We start from the raw sequence: 22,020 nt of genomic DNA, 5'->3' as shown, positions 1-22,020 counted from the left end.
GCAAATAGCAAAATGTTTTTTGAATACTGGACTATGAATACTAGAAAACCTAAATATTTTTATGCATATCCCTGTGCTGACATTGTAAGATCCTACATGTTATTTAAATATAACAAACGCGATACTATGGAAATTATAGGCACCAGACTGGGCATAACAAGAGCTTTAAGACTGTGCAGACTGTGTGGGTGTGAATTTTAAGAAACTGCAAAACATTTAATATGCGATTGCCAAAGCCTAGAGAAGTTGAGACATATATATTTGAAACAATATAATAATGCCTGTACAATAGTAGAAATAGAAAAGATCTGGCAATGTCTTCTTCAAGGTGATGACACTAATCTGATATATCACATGATTACATGTTTTAGTCTAATTTTAATGGTTTTAAAAACTTGTCTTTGGGAATTTTATATGGTTGATTGTTTGAATTTTCTTAAGTTGTTTTTACATGATAATTGGAGGTATTGAAGTATGTATTGTATGTAATATGTAAAGCCAATTGTGCTAAATGTATATTATTAAATACATAAATAGTCTTATTTTAGCACACTTAAAACAAATTAGCACCCGAAATGTTGTATGTACATTTCCACCCTATTGCAGGGGTGGAAATGTACAAAATGATTACAATCCCTCATGCTGTGCATTTCTATTCCGGGGCATACAAGGCAGTGAGGAGTCTGAAAAGACCCCCTTTTGTTCTGCACATTCCCTTTGGCCTGGATTTCAATGGGGCAGGAAAGCATAGCAGAACATGCTAAAAGGGAAACATATTTGAGCGGACATCCCTTTGTAAATAAGGGATGCATTTTGGGAGGATATTTTACGCACCTAGCAGACACGTTTTGCAGGAGGACAACACACTGCATACCGTTTTTGCGTTGGAGGATTAGCTCTTACACAAAATGCATTCATTTGAACTGTTCGAACACATTATGCATGTGCACTGACTGCCTAGTTTCCCCCGTGACACACTCTTTGGAACACCCACCTTTGCAGATTCGGTATTAAGTTGTCAAGATGTTCTACACCACTTGTTTTGTAACTCATGTGAAACATGCTTAGTAATTCGTGCGTATGGCATGTTTAGGTCTAGAAAGACTTTTCCGAAACATGCTTTGTGTTTATAGCATTCCTTACACACATCTCGACATACTTACTAAGCCTCAAGACTCAAGCGACATTCTTTCATTTATTACAGGACTCCCTCATTTAAAAATGTTCTCCCCTCCTTATTATGCTACTCAGTTTTCCAAAAATCTTAGCGTCCCACAAGTGTATTTATCCTCTAAAAGCCACACACTCAATTCCGTATGTATTTAGGCTAGCTCAGCGAGAGAAACACTCACTGCTCTGAACTGTACACAACCCACAGTTCACAGATTTGAATCCAAGAAGGGTAACTCAGCCCCTCCTCATTCCAAGTTCGATACTGTTTACCATTGACTTGTTTATTTATAGTGCTACCAGAGTGGAGTACTGTGAGACAAGTGCAATGTTGAGCCAGGCCTTTGAGATAAAAGCTCTGCCAATTAATCTTCTCTTGGCCAATTCAATTACTATTGTTTACAATCTAAGTCAGGCACAGAGGTCCTTGTTTTTACAGACATGTGCGCCATTTTACACCTCTCATATTTGATATGCCTTTTCTAGTCTACGTAAGAACAGCAACTAACACACTTTAAATTGCCAACTGACTGCTAACACGTACATTATTATGAGCGTTGATGCTCACACTTATGAATGATGCACTTGAAGCAGTGTGCAGCAATGTTGTGCCTTACAAAATAGCAATAAAATATAAAAAAATACTTTAAAAAACTATGAAGTTCATTTTGACAATTTGATACATAATAACGTGCATCTGTTTGAGTCACTATCGTCCAATCACTGTCATGGATAATGCACAGTCCATCACTTCTTCCATGGACTTTACGGCTATCAAAAGAGCTCTCATTATACTTCTACTAGACCTTCTGCATTTGATACTGTATGGATTGCTCACAAAGGCAGCCTACACCCTGAATACAAATAGTACACCACCAAAACGTGGCAAATGTATTCCAGCCTAGAAAATAGCACTGCAGGCACAAAACAGCAAACTCCCTTCATGACGGTCTAGAATTATTGTGGACATTGCAAAACAATGTGTGGAATAAATGCGTTCAATTAGGGATTAAGAAACTGAAATATCCTACATCTTATCTAACAAGCTTTGAATTTCATGCCCTGATCATGTTTAATTTTGCATCACACATTGTATCGATGCCGCAATACGTGGATAGCACTCCAAATATCTTTTTAATAATGTGCAGGGGTTACTAGGCATGTGCTATAACCCTCTAGAACTACTTGTGCATGGAGAGAATTGAACATGCTATTTAAGATTAGTCAATCAAGTTTAGGGTGCAAACTGGTGTTTTTCAATTGGAATGAAAGATCACATTTTTTTGTTGAAATGTGTAATCTTAGAGGACAGTCATCAGAGATGTTGAGAAAACAGTTATGGAGTGCTGGGAGCGGTGACCCAATAAAAAATGCAGTGCACATCCAACTATGAATTGCGTGCAGTGCACTTGAGAATTTGTTTTAGGACAAAGCAAAACTACAGACTTGAAAAACAAAATGTTTTTTACAGAAAGGGCAATGTCAGTGAAATTAAATTTAAAGTAGAAGCAATACTCAAAACTTAAATGTGGATCACAAACTCAATGCAGAACCAGCTACCAATTAAGAAGGCAAGACAGACTATACAAGAGAATTGGAGATTTGCAATGGAGACATGTAAAAGTAAAGCATTTTCCACTACTGATTAAACTGGTGCATATTTAATTGAACAAAAAATAGGCATATACCATATAAACCTCAATGGCCAACAATGCATGAACTGCATTTGATCTTGTCTCCAACAATACAAAGTAACAAAACCATCTACAATAAAAACTAGTAACCACCATTAGTAAAGGTCAGATTTCTTAGAGCATTTGCCAATATAGAACAGCAACACATTCAACAATAAACTCAGAAACAATATTAGGACAGCTTTAAATCCATATAACTTATGGATAATCCATCTGTGTGAACTACGGTTTGTATAATTGGTAACAAGATAGATAGCATTTTCTTCACATTCAAGTCTAAAAAAAATAATTGAGGCAAATCGAATTTATGATGCAAGAATGCTTCAATATGAACAAAGTTGCTGCACTATAACAACACGTTGTTGAGAGATAGAACATATTGTGTGATCCATAATGGCACTAACTTTCAGGCAAAAATGTATATCGAAGACACTGAATATGGGGACTGATTTTCATAGCAAGCAATAGCAATATATAGAAAACAAACTACAAAGCAATACCAAATTAAGATATGGAGTATGAAATCTGAAAAACGTGCTCCCAAATCCCTGAATAGTGTCTGTGTTAAATTTCAGGTCATCACCTTTTTGCGCAGGAACCTGGGCAGCCTTGAGGTAGCTAAATCTTACATCAAGTATGCCCCTTTTCTTCCAATGTATTCTTCCTCTATTCATTCTTACTGCTCACCCCAAAGAACCTGGTCTTATTTTCTCTACACATCGGTATGGATCAAAAGCTACAGCCCACCCATCATTTCACACAAAATCAAGTACTATGGATGCAGGCTCACTTAGGACGAGGTCCTTCCACTGCATCACACTGTTGAAATGGAATACGTGAAATCTGATGCATTCATTATTTCTTTACTGATACATGTCCTGTATCAGCGACCATGATCATCCATTCATTTGCTTCTTTTGTAGAAACGCTCTATAAGGATTTAATGTGAACTGTGCTGACTGACGGGTCGACAGTTTTTATTAGTACTCATATAATGAAGAATGATGACAAATTTACATCACAAATGCATGAATACATTCTTTATTCCTTATCAATTAATTTAACTTGGACTAATCCAATTGGATTGCATTCAGATAGCAATCTGTACTATAAGTGCCTACACATTTTTCACTGGATAATCTATCACGCTTTTTCCAAAAGAAGCTAACCTAAATTGTTGTATGTATTAACTTGGGAATGTTTGACGCCTGATACATCATCAACAATCTGTCTCGCTTCGAGAATGGCTTTCAAAATCGCCAATGGTACTTGTATCATTTTTTTCCCATGGGAAAGGGGAAAAGATCCACAGTGTTCTGAGGAAAAGGCAGAAAGCATGCTGGGGAAAAGGGGTGGCATGAAAGCAGCACAACTGAACGCTCCGAGGTGAAAAAGGAAGCTATCCCGACACCAGTGGAAAGTTAATCAACAGCTGGAGGTTGTCAGCCCATGGGACGCACATCAGGGACTATAGCGCTCATTGAGGCAGACAGACAGTGAACAGCCCGCCTGAAAGGCGCGCAGTATGAGGAAATAAATATAACATGGGCAGAGGGGAGATGTGTGCATCCACTTACATGTGGTTCCATCCTTGGCTCACGTTCAAGCAGGTTTACCTTAGCAGATCCATAAGCATTCCTTCCGTCTTGCTTTTGGGGGATTGGACTTCACATCCCATTATCCATGGAATGCCTGATTTGCATTTATCATTCATGCGTGAGCCAACAACTGCTCAGGTAAATTGAAGAATATAAAGGCCACATACATTGTTTAATCTAATACTGGGGTGTGTCCTAAGCAAAGTCATGAGTAAATCCTTTAATCACATTCCTAAGGGTCAAGCCCAAGAATGTGCTCTCTCTGCCCTGCCCTGCTCCCTCCCGGCACATGCCACCTGCAAGAGAAAGCTCAAGGAATACAGGGATCTTATTGGACCATTGCCTGCCCTGTGGTGCCCTGGATAGTTACGGGTATGCTCAGAACATCAGCATTTGCGTTTCTTGGCCTTTTTTTCGTTTTCCATACCTGAAGTAAGAGTGGATATGCAAAATGGCAAGTTTCCATGGCCCCTTTAAGGCTTGTCACCTGAAATACCCTTAAATTCCCAGGTTAGGAGGGCTGTAGGCATCCTGATACCATCTACTAGGCTCAGCCCACACTGGCATGTGTCTCAGGTGCCAATACCCATCTGAGTGTTGGGTGAGAACCTGAAACATAAGATGTGCATGGATGGTCAGCTGCGCACTATCAGTCCCGAGCCCCCACTACACCCAAGCCCCCTATCGGAATCCACAGGCTTGCGTGTAGGGTAGGTCTAGCTGGTTCCATGATATGATAAGCCTACTTATTGCATTCTGCTACCAGCAGGGTTTGTGAAACATACCGGGAGAACGCAATGTTTATATATTTGGGTGCGATACGAACATATTTGCATTTAATTGGCCTCATTACGAGTTTGGAGGCAGCCTGGCTGCCTCCAAACTCGGGTCCGGGTCTGTGGTCCCTGAATGGGGAAATACCAGGCCATCCCGACTTTGGAGGGCCTGGTATTTCCCCATTCGGGGAACCCAGACCCGGACCATCCCCATTCCCATTTGAGCCCCCATAGGGCTCAATGTAAATGGGGAGCATGCTAACAACGGGCCCGTTAATGACGGGCCCGTAGTTAGCATGCTGGTCCCCTCGCGGAACCCACAAAGGACGTCTGGTCTGATCAGACGTCCAGAGCGGGTCCCGCAAGAGGATCTTGTAATGAGGCAGTACAGAGTTAACGGCGCGGGCACCTTTACCAGCGCCGTTAACCCCTTACCGCCTCACTTGTAATGAGGCCCAATATCACAATCAATTGAGATTAGAAAAGAAGTGAGTAATTGAGCATAAGCTATTGTTTACATCGGCAGAGATATCATTTGCAGCATCTTACCTTGAGATGTCTGAGTGGCTATAAACTTCTTAATCAAGGCATCTGTAGTCTGTGTGTAGAGACTGAGCGCATATCTCAGGGACTGCAGGTCTGGGCTCTTCTCCAGGAAATTCTTTTTCAGGCCATTACCTCCAGCATGAAAGTATTGCTGTTAAAGAAAATAAAAACCAGTATTTAGAAAAAGTGTTCATTCAAGGGTTTGCAATTAGTCCACAATGAAGTCTGCACGTAAAGAAATATTCAACAACGCTTTGCCGTTGTGAAGAGCTGTGGTGTTTCCATCAACAACCCAGCAATCAAAAATGTCAGAGTAAACTGAACAACATCTAAACGAAGGTAACATTAAGCCTCCCAAATAGCCAATTAAAATGAGATCAGTAGAAAGGTTAAAATGTTTTTTGGAAAATGCAGAGCTGCTTTGGCTACACATTTAAAAGAATTGCCTATATGACAGCTCGCGGGGAGATCCAGGGGGTGACCGCTGGAGGAGAAGACCGTTTGGCTTTATTGGCCCTTTTTACTCAAGTATTCGCCAGTAGCATCGAGGCAAATGAGACTGCCATCGTGGATTTCCTTAATTTTCAATTTTATTTACTAATATTTGCAAAATCTTCGCAGTGTATTTAGGAGGAGTATACACTCTGGCAAGGCCACAGCAGGCTATCAGCAGTCTGGATTATGTTTGCAGAGGCAGGGGGGTACCTCATAGGTGTATTCTCACAAGCCCATGCGACTTAAAAATATTTGCAGGTCACTCCAGGGGCAAGCAGGAAATCAAACCCAAAGATCCAATTCATCCACTGAACTTTTCTTCCTTCCATCCCATGTGGATCCAGGTGCTGCCTGATTTCTGCAGGTCACAGTGACACCGCACATTTGTGTCTCTTATAGCAAAGTCGTCTGCCCCACTGCTGGAAAAAAAAACATATTGTTTTCTAACTCCAGGTAAAGAGAAGTGCCCATGCTGGAAGTAAAAACAATATTATGTGTTTATCTCTACTGCCAGCAGATCTGCGCACACTTGGCATAGAAAAAAACATGCTTTCTGCTTTCAGGGTGGGCCTGGTTGTTCTAGATATAGACAACAGTTTATTTTGTCTACTTCTGGCACAAGCTGACTGTTCGTGATGAAAATTGGAAAACATGCTTTTCCCTCTCCAGCCTGAGCGACAGAAGAGGCTCCACCAATCTGGTTCGAGCAGGATTAGAATGTGGTGCACAATTCACAAGGAAAAGGCAAATGTAAAGATGGTATGAGTGGCTCCATCGCCACAGTGAGTGTATTGCACCGAGTATATTAATACCTATTCATAATCCAGAATTGTGTATCTCACATTTCTCCCACCCCTCTTCCTTGTTTCCATAGTCTCGGATGTCCTCAATCACTCACAGAGTCCCTCTGAAAGTTCAAGGTTTTTTATTGAATTTTCAATAGTATTGGCATGAGTGCGGAACTCCTGTAGAGGGGTCAATCTAAGGGACGTGTCACGATCCATGCCCCTGACCCCCCTCAGGTATAACAGCCCCCTGGCAGCAGTGGGGCTAAAGCCCTTCACACCGGCCCCAAGGGCCTTAAAACTCCATCAGAAACATACATGGAGTCAGTTCTGGTGCCTTTGGTGCCAGGCTCATTACCAGGAATAAAGCAATACCAGTTTTGGACCTTAATCCAACATGGAGGCCTTTTACACAGCTCAGTTCTTTAGAACCAAACCATGCAGTCTAGTGTTTTGGGTGTGGCTGGGCATGGAACTACTTGGCCTGGAACTACTGTAGCTAGGCTATTTAAACCACACCCAAACAGCAGAACACGCTTCGCGTTATTCTGCACTCCTGCAGCGTAACGCTCACTGTGTCCAGCTCCTGCTCATCTGCTTCTCTGGTGGCCCGATCCTGAAGCCCTAGATCCAGATTCCATTAATAACCTGGAAGAACAAGAAAAGCATTAGCGAGAAGGAACACTTACCTGTGAAGTAACCGGCCTTGAATCCATCCTGCGCTTCGCTTACCTCACCCATCTCCGGGTTTCACCCCAACCTGCAAGGGAGAAGGAACAAGGTCAGCATTAACAAAGCACTTACCTGGGCAAGCAGTGCTTCGATCGCTCATCACTCCGGAACATCACCGCAACCTGTACAAAGAAGAGAAGAGAACACAGGTGAGCAATTAACACCAATAAACAGCGCAGCGCCCCGCGCATCAATAACTCACGTGGTCTTCGCCATCGGCGTGGCAACTCCGAGATCGCAACCATCCCTGTGAAAACAAAAAGAGACATTGTTAGGGAAAAGCATAGTGGAGCAATACGCCGAGAAGACAGAGAAAACGGAGGGAAAGAAAGAGACAGAATAAAGACGGAAAAGACATTATAACTCACCTGGGAGACAACAAGCAGAGTCGGAGTCACGGACAAGTTCAGCAACTAGGTCCATGGAACGGCCGCACCAACCACGCGCCCCTGCACAGAGACGCAGGACGGAGTGTTCAATGCACAAAAACCTAAGGCGCTACCCAATGAATGGCACATAACCAAGCAGAGAGGGGTCCAGGACAGCGCTTAGACCTCCATCCAGTATCGTGTGGCGCCCCCGTGGATACCAGGTGAGCGTAACAGACGGCGAAGACTCAAATAAAACATCCACCTGGGCATCATGGAAACATCAGAGACTGACCAACTAGCCCAGTAACTGGGAGAATTACGGGCCGAGATGCACTCCACCCAGCAAGAAACCAACGCCCTTAGCAGGGAGTTGTTTGTCACCAAGGACCGCACCGATGAATTAGCCAGACAATTGCTCCAAACACAGGCTAGGCAGGCTCTGTTGCCAGGAAGTATTCCGTTGGTTCCAGCCACATCCGTCAATCCAGGTCAGGTGGTCCTCCCTGGGGCAGTTCATTTGGCCCCACCGGAATGTTTTACCTGGGCATCATGGAAACATCAGAGACTGACCAACTAGCCCAGTTACTGGGAGAATTACGGGCCGAGATGCACTCCACCCAGCAAGAAACCAACGCCCTTAGCAGGGAGTTGTTTGTCACCAAGGACCGCACCGATGAATTAGCCAGACAATTGCTCCAAACACAGGCTGGGCAGGCTCTGTTGCCAGGAAGTATTCCGTTGGTTCCAGCCACATCCGTCAATCCAGGTCAGGTGGTCCTCCCTGGGGCAGTTCATTTGGCCCCACCGGAATGTTTTACGGAGGACCCAAGAAAATATGCAGTATTCATGAACCAGTGCCGCCTCCATTTTCTTTGTAGACGCGGAGCTTTTCCTAACGATCAGTCACGGGTTGCCTTCATTCTGTCAAATCTCAGTGGCAGTGCCGCGGATTGGTCCATACCTTTAGTAAGCCAGGATGACCCACTCCTGCAGGATTTCAGGGGGTTTCAACAGGAGATGGAGAAGCTGTTCACCCGACATACCCAGGGTCAAGCTATGGATAACAAACTTCTGTCCCTCCGCCAAGGCAGCCAAGATTTGTTAACCTATATCGCCACTTTTAACAGACTTGTCGTTGAAACTGGGTGGCCTGAGGAGAAACGAACATCGTTATTCCATCGAGGATTACGGGGGGAATTGAAAGACGTCCTAGCTCAGGTGATAAACCCGCCAAAAGACTGTGCAGAGTTCCATCAACCTAGTGGTGCAGCTAGACCACAGGCTGCAAGATTGAAGGACAGATCGAGCCATAACAGAGAATCGGACTGTGTATGCACGCTCAAAGGAGAACAGTCTGCGTTCATCAGAAAACACTTCGAAACCCATGCAAATTGGGGCGGTACAGAGCCCATTAAACAAGGACGAAAGAGACAAAAGGAGACAACAGCAATTATGCCTGTACTGCGGGAAATCAGGTCACTTCCTCAGAGAATGTCCCGTAAAACCCCCTAGGAGAACAGTTGGAGCTACAGAGAAAGAAGGAGGAGAACGAGAGTTGGAAAACTTCCAGGCCCGGCAAGCGTAGAGATCCGTTTGTCGAGTGAAGGAAAAGAGCCACAGACCTCACACCTTGCCCTGCCTGTGATTTTGATCAGTGACCAGCACCCGTCTCGGATGCATGCTATGGAGGCATACATAGACAGCGGAGCCATTGGTAACTACATAGACCAAGGCCTGGCAACAAGGATGGGGCTTCCTCTCTGTCAGAAAATGACAACTGAGAAGGTCACCACTGTTGACAGCACGGAGATAGCTTCTGGTCCTGTAACTCAACGCACAGCAGAATTGACCCTTCTGTGCCAAGACGGACATCAGGAAGCCATTGCCTTCGATCTTATCAAGGCCCCTCAGTTCCAGGTGATTCTAGGGATGCTGTGGTTGGTGGTTCACAATCCTAACATCGACTGGCGAGCCAAGAAATTAGCCTTCTCCAATGAGTGTGCTCATGCGTGCTACCAGGTAGAAATGCCATTGTCTGACCCAGAGACACCTGTCCAAGATAAAAATGTGTTGGTACTAGGTGTAACAAGTAAACTACCAAGCGAATACCACGATTTCCAAGATGTTTTCCAAAAAGAACAGGCTAATACCTTACCTCTCACAGGCCATATGACTGTCGGATCGACCTCGTACCTTGTGCACAAATCCCGAGTAGTCGAATTTATGCACTCACTGAACCTGAAAATCTCCACTTGAAATCATATCTGGACCAATACCTGGCAAACGGTTTTATCCATCCATCCAAATCCCCGGCAGCCTCGCCCCTATTCTTCGTACCCAAGGAGGAGGGGGACTTGAGAATGTACATCGACTACCGTGCACTAAACCAGGTAACAGTTAAAAACCGTTATCCTCTACCCCTTATCCCAGAACTGCTGGACCAAGTCATGAATGCCCAAATTTACACCAAATTGGACTTTAGGGGGGCATACCATCTTGTGTGTGAGAAGGGAGACGAATGGAAGACTGCCTTTCGTACTAAGTATGGGCTATACGAATATCAGGTGATGCCCTTTGGGCTTTGCAACGCTCCCACCGCATTCCAGTACTTCATAAACAATGTGCTATGGGAATTGATCGACATATGTGCCCTATTTTACATCGACAACATCTTGGTGTACTCCTCTTCTAAACAGAACCATGTCAGGCATGTTCGCTCTGTCCTTGCAAAACTCTGACAGCACCAGCTATAGGCCAAACTTGAAAAATGCTCCTTCCATGTTAATGAAGTCGTGTTCCTTGGTTTTGTCCTCAATCCCAGAGGCGTCCAGATGGATATGCACAAAGTAGACGCCATCCTCAGCTGGCCATCAACGTCTTCAGTCAAAGGTGTTCAAAGTATGCTCAGCTTTGCAAACTTTTATCGCCGATTCATCCCGGGTTTCTCCCAGATTGCACACCCGATCACTTCTTTATTACGAAAAAACAACAAATTGTTCCAATGGACAGAAGAGGCGGAGAAGGCCTTCCAAGAACTCAAGAAAAGATTTACCTCAGCCCCGGTGCTACGACACCCCCGCCCAGATTTCCCATATGAAGTGGAAACAGATGCCTCCAGCATGGCAATGGGGTCCTTCTTTCCCAAAGGGATCCTGAAACTGGGCAGTTACATCCTTTTGGTCACAAAAATTTACTACACCATCACAGTAATCACCGACCATCGCAGCCTACAATACCTCAAGATGGCAACGGCTCGATCATTCGGTCAACTCCGATGGGCTTTATTCTTTGCAGAATATGATTAAATAATCACGTACCGACCTGGAGTCCAGAACGCAAAAGCCGACGCCCTATCCCGCATGGGTATTGACGAGAACGCATATTCAACCCCAGACCCGGTGGCCATTATTCCAGGTGACAAACTACTAGGATTTACAAGAACGTTATCTCTGGACGAACTCCAAAAGGAAATTTGGCTCCTAATGAATACCGAGACTACAAGACTGGACCACTCAAGGTGAACATTACTAAACAAAGAACCAAATCCCGTATTTCAGAGGGCGCCTATATCTACCGAATAAGGCACTACAAGAACAAGTCATTTCTGGTTATCACGATCCCCTGATAGAAGGACATCCAGGAATTGCCAAGACCCTAGCCAAGGTGAAAAGAAAGGTATTACCCAAATTGTTTGAACACAATTGTTCGAATTACCGAATTGACCGAAAGTCGAGGGTCCGAATTGACCTTTGCACAATTGACCGCACACACACACATATATATATATATATATATATATATATATATATAGATATAAATATATATATATATATAAATTGGTTTCCCCCCGCATATATGTAACAATTGACCTTCACAATTCGGTCAATTGTGCAAAGGTCAATTGTAATTCGAACAATTGTAGTTCGAACAATTCGTATACATCCAAAAGAAAATTTTGGTGGTCAACCTGGCAAAAGGACATCATGCAGTTTATTGTCATGTGGCATTTGTGCACAGAATAAATCCCAGAAACAAAGACCTGCGTGGCTTCTTCATCCCCTGGAAATTCCACCTGCACATTGGCACACATTCTCGCTCGATTTCATCACAGATCTGCCTCCCTGTCAAAGGTTCAACACTATCCTAGTGGTTGTTGACCTATTCTCTAAAATGGCCCATTTCATTCCGCTTAAGGGTCTACCAAACGCATCCAGTCTGGCAAAGGTGTTTTTAGAGCAAATCGTACGATTACATGGTTTCCCCTGCGTCCTGATTTCTGACTGAGGGAGTCAATTAATGTCTAACTTCTGGAGGAAGAGTTGTGCAATTGCCCAAATCGATATTCGTCTGTTCACTAGTCACCATCCCCAAACTGATGGCCAAATGGAGCAGACGAATCAGACACTAGAGCAATACCTACGGTGCATGTTACATCAAGTGGAAGAAAGCTGGAAGGATGTGATGTGGACAGCCGAATATGCTTACAACAACTTGCTACACAAAAGTACCGGACAGAGTCCATTTATTGATTTATTTATTCATATTTGTTGAGCGCACAGCAGCCCGTGGGCATTTTGGCGCTTGTTACATTGGTTTTTACAGCTCAGTTACATACATAAATGCATACAACGGACGAATGACATCATTGGGGTTATACAGTGGGGGTAATAGCATAACTGCTTATACTTCCTATAGGTATAGGCATATAGGAATAGGGTAGTATAAGGGAGAAAGAGTGTTAATTGAAGAGAGCCGTTTTGAGATTTTTGCGAAAGGAATGGTGAGATGTTTCGGCTCTGAGGGCCGTAGGGAGTGCATTCCAGAGTTTGGGGGCGAGATAGGGAAATCCAATACCTCCAGCCTTGGCCCTGTTGATGCTTGGAACAGGGAGTTGGTTAGAGTAGTGTAGTCTAGTAGGCCTGGTGGATGGAGCTATGGTAAGCATGTCCGATAATTATATGTGGGTGCTGAATGGTTGATGCATTTGTGTGTGGTTGTGAGGATTTTGAATGTGATGCGGTCTTTGACTGGGAGCCAATGAGCGGTCTTTCTTGCTTTTGAGATGTGGTCTCTTTTAGGTATACTGAGAGCAGTTCTGAGTGCATTATTTTGGGTGGTATGGAGTCTTGCTATGTTTTTTTTGGAAGTGCTGGCTAGGAGAGCATTGCAGTAATCCGGCTTGGCTCCTATGGTGGCTCTGGCAATGGAGAGGCGGTTGTTCATGGTTAGAAATGGTTTTATCGCATTGATCAGCTTTGTGCTCAGGGCAGAAGCTGAGACAATAGCGCTAACTTGTTTATCCATGGATAGCGTAGCATCAATGTGTACACCGAGAGTTTTAACAGAGGTTAGTACAGGGATGACACTGCCGTCAATACGGAGGTTTAGGTATGACGAGTCAAGATTGGCTAATGTGGACTTTTGCGCAAGAATGAGGATTTCGGTCTTGTCCCCATTGAGGCATAATGCGTTCGTTGCCATCCATGCTTGTATGGTGCAGTAAATTTCCTTTAGGGTAACGGTGTCATGTTTGTAGTTCCCAGTAAGGGGGAGGAGCACTTGGGTGTCATCAGCATAGTTCATATTTGTGATCCCAAGTGCATCCAGTTTATCGAAGAGAGGCTTGGTAAAAAGATTATAAAGTGTGGGGGCCATAAAGGATCCTTGGGGTACACCACAGTGAATGATAGTGGGTTCTGCATTCGCTATGTCTGAGAACACTTTCATAACCCTGCCTTCTAGGAATGATGTGACCCATTTTGCAGCATGCTTGGAGAAGTATGCAGCATGTGTGAGGTGATTTGTGAAGGTATTATGATCAACCAGGTCAAACGCTGCTGAAAGGTCAAGGAGTAGGAGAAGCACAGGTTTGCCTTTGTCGAGGATGTTGGTGATTTGATTTTTTAGATCTAGTAGACCGGTTTCAGTTCCATGCCCTTTGCAGAACTCTGATTGTCTCTTGCCTAGGATGGAGTTGGTTTCGGGGTATTGTTGGATTTGTTTATGGGCGGCTTTATTTAGTATTTTAAGGAGAAATGGGACGGTTGTCATTGGTCTGTAATTATTGGTTTAGAGGGGTCTAAGGTTGTTTTTTTTAGAAGTGGGCGCACCCATGCCTCTTTCAGGCTGTTGGGGACTGAGCCAGATACGAATGAGGCGTTGATGAAGGCTGCGAGAAGGGGGGTGAGTTGCTCAGCACATTCCTTGATAATTTTGGGTGGGCATACGTCACCTTTGCATTGTGAGGGTTTGAGGTGTTTCAGGATGTCAATGACATCAGCTTCTGAGATTTCCCTAAATGCAAATTCTGGGAAGTAGTTAATTTTGAAGTTAGGAGTAGTCTGCCTTGGGCGGTTTTGCTTGGGAAGGTTTTTGTAGTTGTCTGAGATTTTGTTTTGGAGGAGTTCTATTTTGTTTAACATAGCCGTTTGTATTCTACACTGTATATGGAAGACACCCAAGTATTTCCAAATTAGATACCCCCATGGCCTTGGAAATGCCAGCGGTCAAGACTTTACATACAACCATCACTCAAGCCTTCAAAAAGGCAGCAGAACACTTGATCCAAGCCAATGAAAGACAGAAAAGATTCTCCGATCAACACCGAAGAAAAGCCCCAGACTACCAAGTCGGAGATGAAGTCTGGTTGGTGTCTCGGCACGTGCCCATAAGAGGAACTCGAACATTTCGTCCCAGATATCTAGGGCCCTATACCATCAAGGCTATTATAAATCCTGTGGCAGTAAAACTAGGCTTACCACCAAATGTGCAGATCCATCCGGTATTACACGTGTCACTCTTAAAACCTGTTCAGCCTGGAACTTGGGTCAAAACACCACCAAATCCGGTACTGGTTAACGGAGAACCCGAATGTGAAGTCAAGGACATCCTAGATTCTAAACTCACCAGGTCCAAGTTATATTACTTAGAGGAATGGAAGTGATACGGCTCTCAGGACAGGACATGGGACCCTAGCAAGCACGTCTATGCGCCACGCCTGGTAAGACGATTTCATCGGAACCATCCAAACAAACCAGGGCCAGACAGAGGAAATATCTTGAGAGGGGCCTTAGGGGGGAGTGCTGTCACGATCTATGCCCCTGACCCCCTCAGGTATAACAGCCCCCTGGCAGCAGTGGGGCTAAAGCCCTTCACACCGGCCCCAAGGGCCTTAAAACTCCATCAGAAACATACATGGAGTCAGTCCTGGTGCCTTTGGCGCCAGGCTCATTATCAGGAATAAAGCGATACCAGTTTTGGACCTTAATCCAACATGGAGGCCTATTACAACAGCTCACTTCTTTAGCACCAAGCCATGCGGTCTAGTGTTTTGGGTGTGGCTGGGCCTGGAACTACTTGGCCTGGTACTACTTTACCTAGGCTATTTAAACCACACCCAAACAGCAGAACATGCTTCGCGTTATTCTGCACTCCTGCAGTGTAACGCTCACGGTGTCTAGCTCCTGCTCATTTGCTTCTCCGGTGGCCCGATCCTGAAGCCCTAGATCCGGATTCCATTAATAACCTGGAAGAACAAGCACAGCATTAGTGAGCAAGAACACTCACCTGTGAAGTAACCGGCCTTGAATCCATCCTGCGCTTCGCTTGCCTCGCCCATCTCCGGAGTTCGCTGCAACCTGCAAAGGTAAAGAAACAAGGACAACATTAATAACAATTCTTACCTGGGCAAGCAGCGAGTCCTGGCAGCACCCTGTGCTTCTCTTACCTCGCCCAGCTCTGGGTTTCAGCGCAACCTGCAAGGGAGAAGGAACAAGGTCAGCATTAACAAAGCACTTACATGGACAAGCAGCGCTTTGATCGCTCATCACTCCAGAACATCACTGCAACCTGTACAAAGAAGAGAAGAGAACACAGGTTAGCAATTACCACCAATAAACAGTGCAGTGCTCTGCGCATCAAAAACTCACCGGGGTCTTTGCCATCGGCACGGCAACTCCGAGATCGCAACCATCCCTGTGAAACAAAAAGAGACATTGTTAGGGAACAGCGTAGTGGAGCAAGACGTTGAGAAGACAGAGAAAACGGAGGGAAAGAAAGAGACAGAATAAAGACAGAAAAGACATTTTAACTCACCTTGAAGACAGCAAGCAGAGTCAGAGTCACAGCTGGTCTGGACCTGACATAAGGGCACATGGACCAGTGAAACAACTAGGTACACTGAACACCCACACCAACCACGAGCCCCTGCACAGAGACAGGACGGAGAGTTCAACGCAAAAAAACCTAAGGCGCTATCCAACGTCTGGCACATAACCAAGCAGAGAGGGGTCCGGGATAGCGCGTAGACCTCAATCCAGAATCGTGTGACACCCCCGTAGATACCAGGTGAGTGTAACAGACCCCCGTCTCATCTTCTCCCATGGTCTCCCTCCATCCTGTTCAGTGAGTGCTCCAAGAGATCTTATTTTTTAATAGATCTTGTAACGCTCACCTGGCTCCCACGGAGGCGCTGACCTGGTCTGGATTGCTGTGACCTCTTCAAGCGTGATGCGCAGGATTCGAAACACCGACTGAACTGGACCCCCAAATCTGGCTTGTCTGGCCCGTAGAAAAATCTTTCTGTAGGTGGAGAAAGGGGATTAACTGACTGCAGAGTATTGTGATTGCTTCCCACCTCCCCTTTGCTCTTCTCTGACCACCTCCGAAATCCCCAATCAAGGCTCACCTTAATGTTTGAATGGATGAGCTCTCCATCCTGCTTCTGGTGCAGGGGCGCGTATTTGACCAGTTACTTCACTGGTTTCGGAAGGCGAAATGTCATAAGTATGCAGTTTAAAAAGTTCCAGAGTAGAGTCTTCTCTTTGTTTGCTTTTCTTAACCTGCGATCTGTCCTTATTTTCAGGTGCAGAGTGGAAGTGATGCTTTGAGGGATATTGCCGGAGATAAACTCAGGTGAGTTCGTGATAAAATGATCCCTTTAAATGTCTTTGAATCCCTCTAGTAATGTCTTTCTTTTTTCCCCTTACGGGCCGGGGTGTGGTACCAGTCCAAGAAGTGGCGCCGACCCGAAATGAGGAGTGGTTCCATCAAATATGGCCAGGTAAGTCTTGTGACGGAAAATCAGGCTTTCCTCATTTGTTCCTCCTGCTCACCTTTTGTCTCTTCTTCTCCCCTGCAGGTGCAGAGATGTGGCGGAATGCCCAGAAGGTCGCGGTGGATAGTGAAGAGCCCACGAGGCAGGTGAGTGATGCGCGGCGCTGCTACAAGTAGCGCAATGCTTTTAAAGAATGTCTATCTTCTGGATCGCTGGCGTGATGATTCCGGAGACAGGTAAGAAATTAGATTAAGTTCTTGGTTTTCACCTTTTCTCTTCCCTTCCTTCCTTTCAGGTATCCCAAGATCGAGGCGGGCGTGGCTGGAGGCAAGATGCAGGAGCAGGCACGGTGAGCGTTCAGGTGCTAGATGCAGAGCAACGCGAAGCACGTGTGGCAGTCTGGGCGTGGTTTAAATAGCCTTGGAAGAAGTTCGAGGCAAGCATTCTTCCATGGTCCCCACCCAAGTAAAATAGTTCCTTTGAGAAAATAGTCCCTCCTAAGCCTCATTTGGCTTGAGGCTTCATGCAGCATGGTCTGCGTCAGGTAAGTGCACCAAACACCCTCTTTTATGAGCCTGGCGCCTATGGCGGTTGGACTGATGTCCAACATGAGCCAAAGGCGCCAGGACAAAGTCCAAAGAGCCCCTATTAGGGGCCGCTGGGCTTTTACCCGAGGGCATGATGCCTGCTCCCGGGAGTGCTGGGCCTGTCCTGGTGCTCCGGGGGTAGGCATCATGACAGCACACCCCCCAAGGCCCCTCCCAAGGTCCTTCCCTCTGGAGGTTTCGGTTTGTTTGGGAAATCCCGATGGAACTTTTTTACCAGCCGAGGTGCATGTACGTGGTCGCTGGGTTCCCAAGACCTTTCCTGAGGTCCGTACCCTTTCCAATCAATTAGATAGAAAAGTTTTGATTTTGAAATTTTAGAATCCAAAATGTTCTTCACCTCAAATCCAGGCTCCCCATCTATCTGAATTGGTTCTGGTGGCTTTATTAATCTGGTTCCTGGTTGCACTGGTTTCAAAAGTGACACATGAAAAACGGGATGAATCCGCATGTTAGCTGGCAGATCGAGCTTGTCTGCCACTGGATTAATGATAGCTTTGATTGAATAAGGGCCCAAATACCTTGGAATAAAAGTTTGAGGTCCCTTGAGTAATAAATGTTTGGTAGCCAACCATACTTGGTCTCCTATTTGGTATGAAGGCGCCTGCTTCCGATGCAGATCTGCATTTTTCTTGTATTTTTCTTTCACTTGTTGCAAATGGGCAGTTGCATTCTTGAATGCTTGAGTTATAGTGGAATGCAAATGGTCTACTGCGGGCATTTCAAGGCTCAGAGGAGAGTCCAGGTCTGAAGTACGAGGGTGATGTCCATATAGGGTGTAAAAGGGGCTTTGTGCAGTTCCAGAGTGCACCGAGTTATTGTATGCATATTCGGCCACCCATAACAAATCTTTCCAATTACCCTCCGATTGGTGCAACATACACCGTAGGTATTGTTCAAGGGTCTGGTTCGTTCTCTCCGTCTGACCATCGGTCTGTGGGTGATGGCTGGTTGAGAGTCTTACGTCGATTTGTGCCAGTTGACAACACCTTTTCCAAAAATGTGAAATAAATTGGCTTCCCCGGTCGGAGACTAATATGGACGGGAATCCATGCAAGCGGATGATATTTTCGAGGAATTCCTTAGCAAGGACAGAAGCTGAAGGTAATCCTTTCAACGGAATAAAATGAGCCATTTTAGAAAATAGATCCACCACAACCAGAATAGTATTGTATCCTTTACAAGGGGGCAGGTCCGTGATAAAATCTAGTGACAAGGTGTGCCAAGGCGCTGGTGGAATGTCTAAAGGCTGAAGAAGACCGGCGGGTTTTGTCTTTTGGCCTTTGGTTTGGGCGCAAACTCCACAGGACATCACAAAAGATTTAATATCCTTTTGCCAGGAAGGCCAACAGAATCGTTTAATTTTTTCCTCAGTTTTGGCAATGCCAGGATGTCCTTCCATCAGGGTATCATGATGACGGGAAATAACCAGTTCTTGTAATTCCTTTTCTGGCAGAAATAAGCGTCCTTGGAAGTAAGGTAGGCCATCGTTGACCGAAAAGTAAGACCCCCTTTGGATCCAATCCTGCAAGGCGGTAGAGTCCAGGAGTTCTTTTACTCGTGCTTGAATGTCTTCAAAGGTTTGTAAGGAGGTTAATCCCAAAATTCTTTGTTCGGGAATGATCGGCACAGGTTCTGAATTAGTGTCTATTTCTCCCATTCCTATTCTAGATAGTGCGTCTGCTTTGCCATTCTTACAGCCGGGACGGTAAGTGATTACGAAATCAAACTCAGCAAAGAACAAAGCCCATCGGAGCTGACGTGATGATTGAGCCTTGGCAGTCTTTAAATATTGTAAATTTCGGTGATCAGTTATCACGGTGATGGTGTGCCTGGCGCCAAGAAGATAATGCCGCCAAGCCTTAAAGGCGGACTTAATGGCTAATAATTCCTTATCGGTAATTGCATAATTTACCTCAGGGGGTGAGAACTTTCTGGACCAAAATGCTACAGGATGCAGTTGGTTGGTTTCAGGGTCTCTCTGAGACAGGACAGCTCCCATGGCTAAACTGGACGCGTCAGTTTCGACTATGTATGGGAGATCGGGACACGGGTGCTTCAAAATAGGTGCAGACGTGAATTTAGCTTTCAATTCCTGAAAGGCCTGTTCGGCTTCCTTGGTCCATTCAAAACGTTTATTTTTCCGCAAAAGTGCAGTGATGGGTTGTACTACACGTGAAAATTCCGGAATAAATCTGCGATAAAAATTGGTAAAACCAAGCATGCTTTGGACCCCTTTTACCGAGCTAGGAGATAGCCATTTGAGGATGGCCTCCACTTTCCGTGAGTCCATTCGGACCCAATTAGGTGTCAGGATGAATCCAAGAAACTCCACCTCGGTGGTATGGAAAACACACTTTTCCAGCTTAGCAAACAGTTTTTTTCTCAAGGACGGCCCGGACATGCTTTCTGTGATCAGATTCCGAAGAGGAGTACACAAGAATGTCATTGATATATACGACAACACAAACATCGATAAGTTCCCGAAGGACATCGTTCATGAAGAATTGGAAGGCAGCAGGCGCGTTGCACAACCCAAAAGGCATCACCTGCTATTCGAATAAACCATATTTTGTACGGAAGGCCGTTTTCCATTCGTCGCCTTCTTTTACTCGCACCAGATGATAAGCCCCCAGGAGATCTAACTTGGTGTATTCGCAAGCGTCCTTCACCTGGTCAAGGAGTTCAGGGATCAAAGGCAGAGGGTAACGGTTTTTAACCGTTATCTGGTTCAATGCGCGGTAGTCGATACAAGTTCTAAGGTCGCCTTCTTTTTTGGGCACGAAGAACAAAGCCGAGGATGCCGGGGACTTTGACGGGCGAATTAAACCATTGGCTAGGTATTGATCTAAATATTGTCTTAAATGCCGGTTCTCAGGTTCAGTAAGGGCATAAATCCTGCTACAAGGGGGTTGTGCACCGGGCACCAGATCGATTTGGCAATCGTACGATCTGTGGGGGGTAGCGTGTTGGCATGTTCCTTTTGGAAGACGTCCTGAAAGTCTTGGTATTCCGGAGGTAGTTGCATGGAGACAGAGGTTACAGATGCTAGACTAATCTTCAGATTTTCTGGGTAGCAGGTTTGTGCACAATCTGGGAAGGTTATTCTCTTTGCTCGCCAATCAATTCTAGGATTATGTGTCTCTAACCAAAGAATTCCAAGAATAACCTGAAACTGTGGGGCCTTGATTACGTCAAACACAACTGCCTCCCGATGGCCGTCCGGACCAATAAGAGTCACCTCAGTAGTGGAATGTGTTACCGGTCCTGGGCCAATTTCAGTTCCATCGACTGTGGTGATGACATCTTTGCTGGTTTTTGGACGCAGAGGGAGGTTAATCCTAGAGACCAATTCACGATCCACATAGTTTCCTATAGCCCCACTATCGATGTATGCCTTTATTGCATGCAACCGCTTAGGCTGTTCCGGATCTACGAGAACCATTGGCACAATGAAATGCGAGGTCTGAGAGTTCGTTTTCAAGCTCGGCAAGCGGACCCCTACGCTTGTCAGGCGGAGTCGTTTCCCGAAACAGAGTCTTCATGGTTTTTATCAGCGGCTCCTACCACCTTCTTGGGCGGTTTTGCCGGGCAATCTCGTAGAAAGTGTCCAGAGTTCCCACAATAAAGACATAATTTTAACTGCCGCCTCCTTTCACGTTCCTTTTGGGTTAAAGGTCCTCTAACCCCTCCAATTTGCATAGGCTCGGAGACATCGGCACCCTTGGGAGTGACGTGGGTCTTGACCAACACTCGGGTTTCAAACTTGGACCGATCCGCTTTTCGGTTTTGGAGCCTGTGATCCAATTGGACCACTAAGTCTATATATTCTGTGCATTCTTGGGGCGGATTTACGTCTTGGGCCAAGACATCTTTAAGTTCTCCGCGTAGACCCCGATAGAATAATGTGATTCTTTTATCCTCTGGCCACCCAGTTTCCACGATTAGTCTGTTAAAGGTTGCTATGTAGGAGAGGAGGTCTTAGTTGCCCAGTCGCAGGGATAGAAGTTCATCATCCAGCTGACCTGGTCTGGATTGCTCTGACCTCTTCAAGCGTGATGCGCAGGATTCGAAACACCGACTGAACTGGACCCCCAAATCTGGCTTGTCTGGCCCGTAGAAAAATCTTTCTGTGGATGGAGAAAGGGGATTAACTGACTGCAGAGTATTGTGATTGCTTCCCACCTCCCCTT

The 22,020-nt window shown here is 45.2% G+C and overlaps 1 protein-coding gene across 1 annotated transcript in view; it reads right to left on the bottom strand.

The window, feature by feature from the left end:
• Positions 1–22,020, bottom strand: part of UNC13C (unc-13 homolog C) — a 1,404,640-nt gene that overhangs the window by 71,932 nt on the left and 1,310,688 nt on the right. Inside the window, exon 30 of the mRNA XM_069624856.1 lies at positions 5,788–5,935. Coding sequence (XP_069480957.1) covers positions 5,788–5,935 — 148 coding nt within the window. The remainder of the gene's footprint in view (positions 1–5,787; positions 5,936–22,020) is intronic.

This window comes from Ambystoma mexicanum, chromosome 11 (assembly GCF_040938575.1).
Source record: "Ambystoma mexicanum isolate Mex_15411 chromosome 11, UKY_AmexF1_1, whole genome shotgun sequence".
NCBI lineage: Eukaryota > Metazoa > Chordata > Amphibia > Caudata > Ambystomatidae > Ambystoma > Ambystoma mexicanum.
This window is presented reverse-complemented; position numbering and strand designations above follow the sequence as displayed.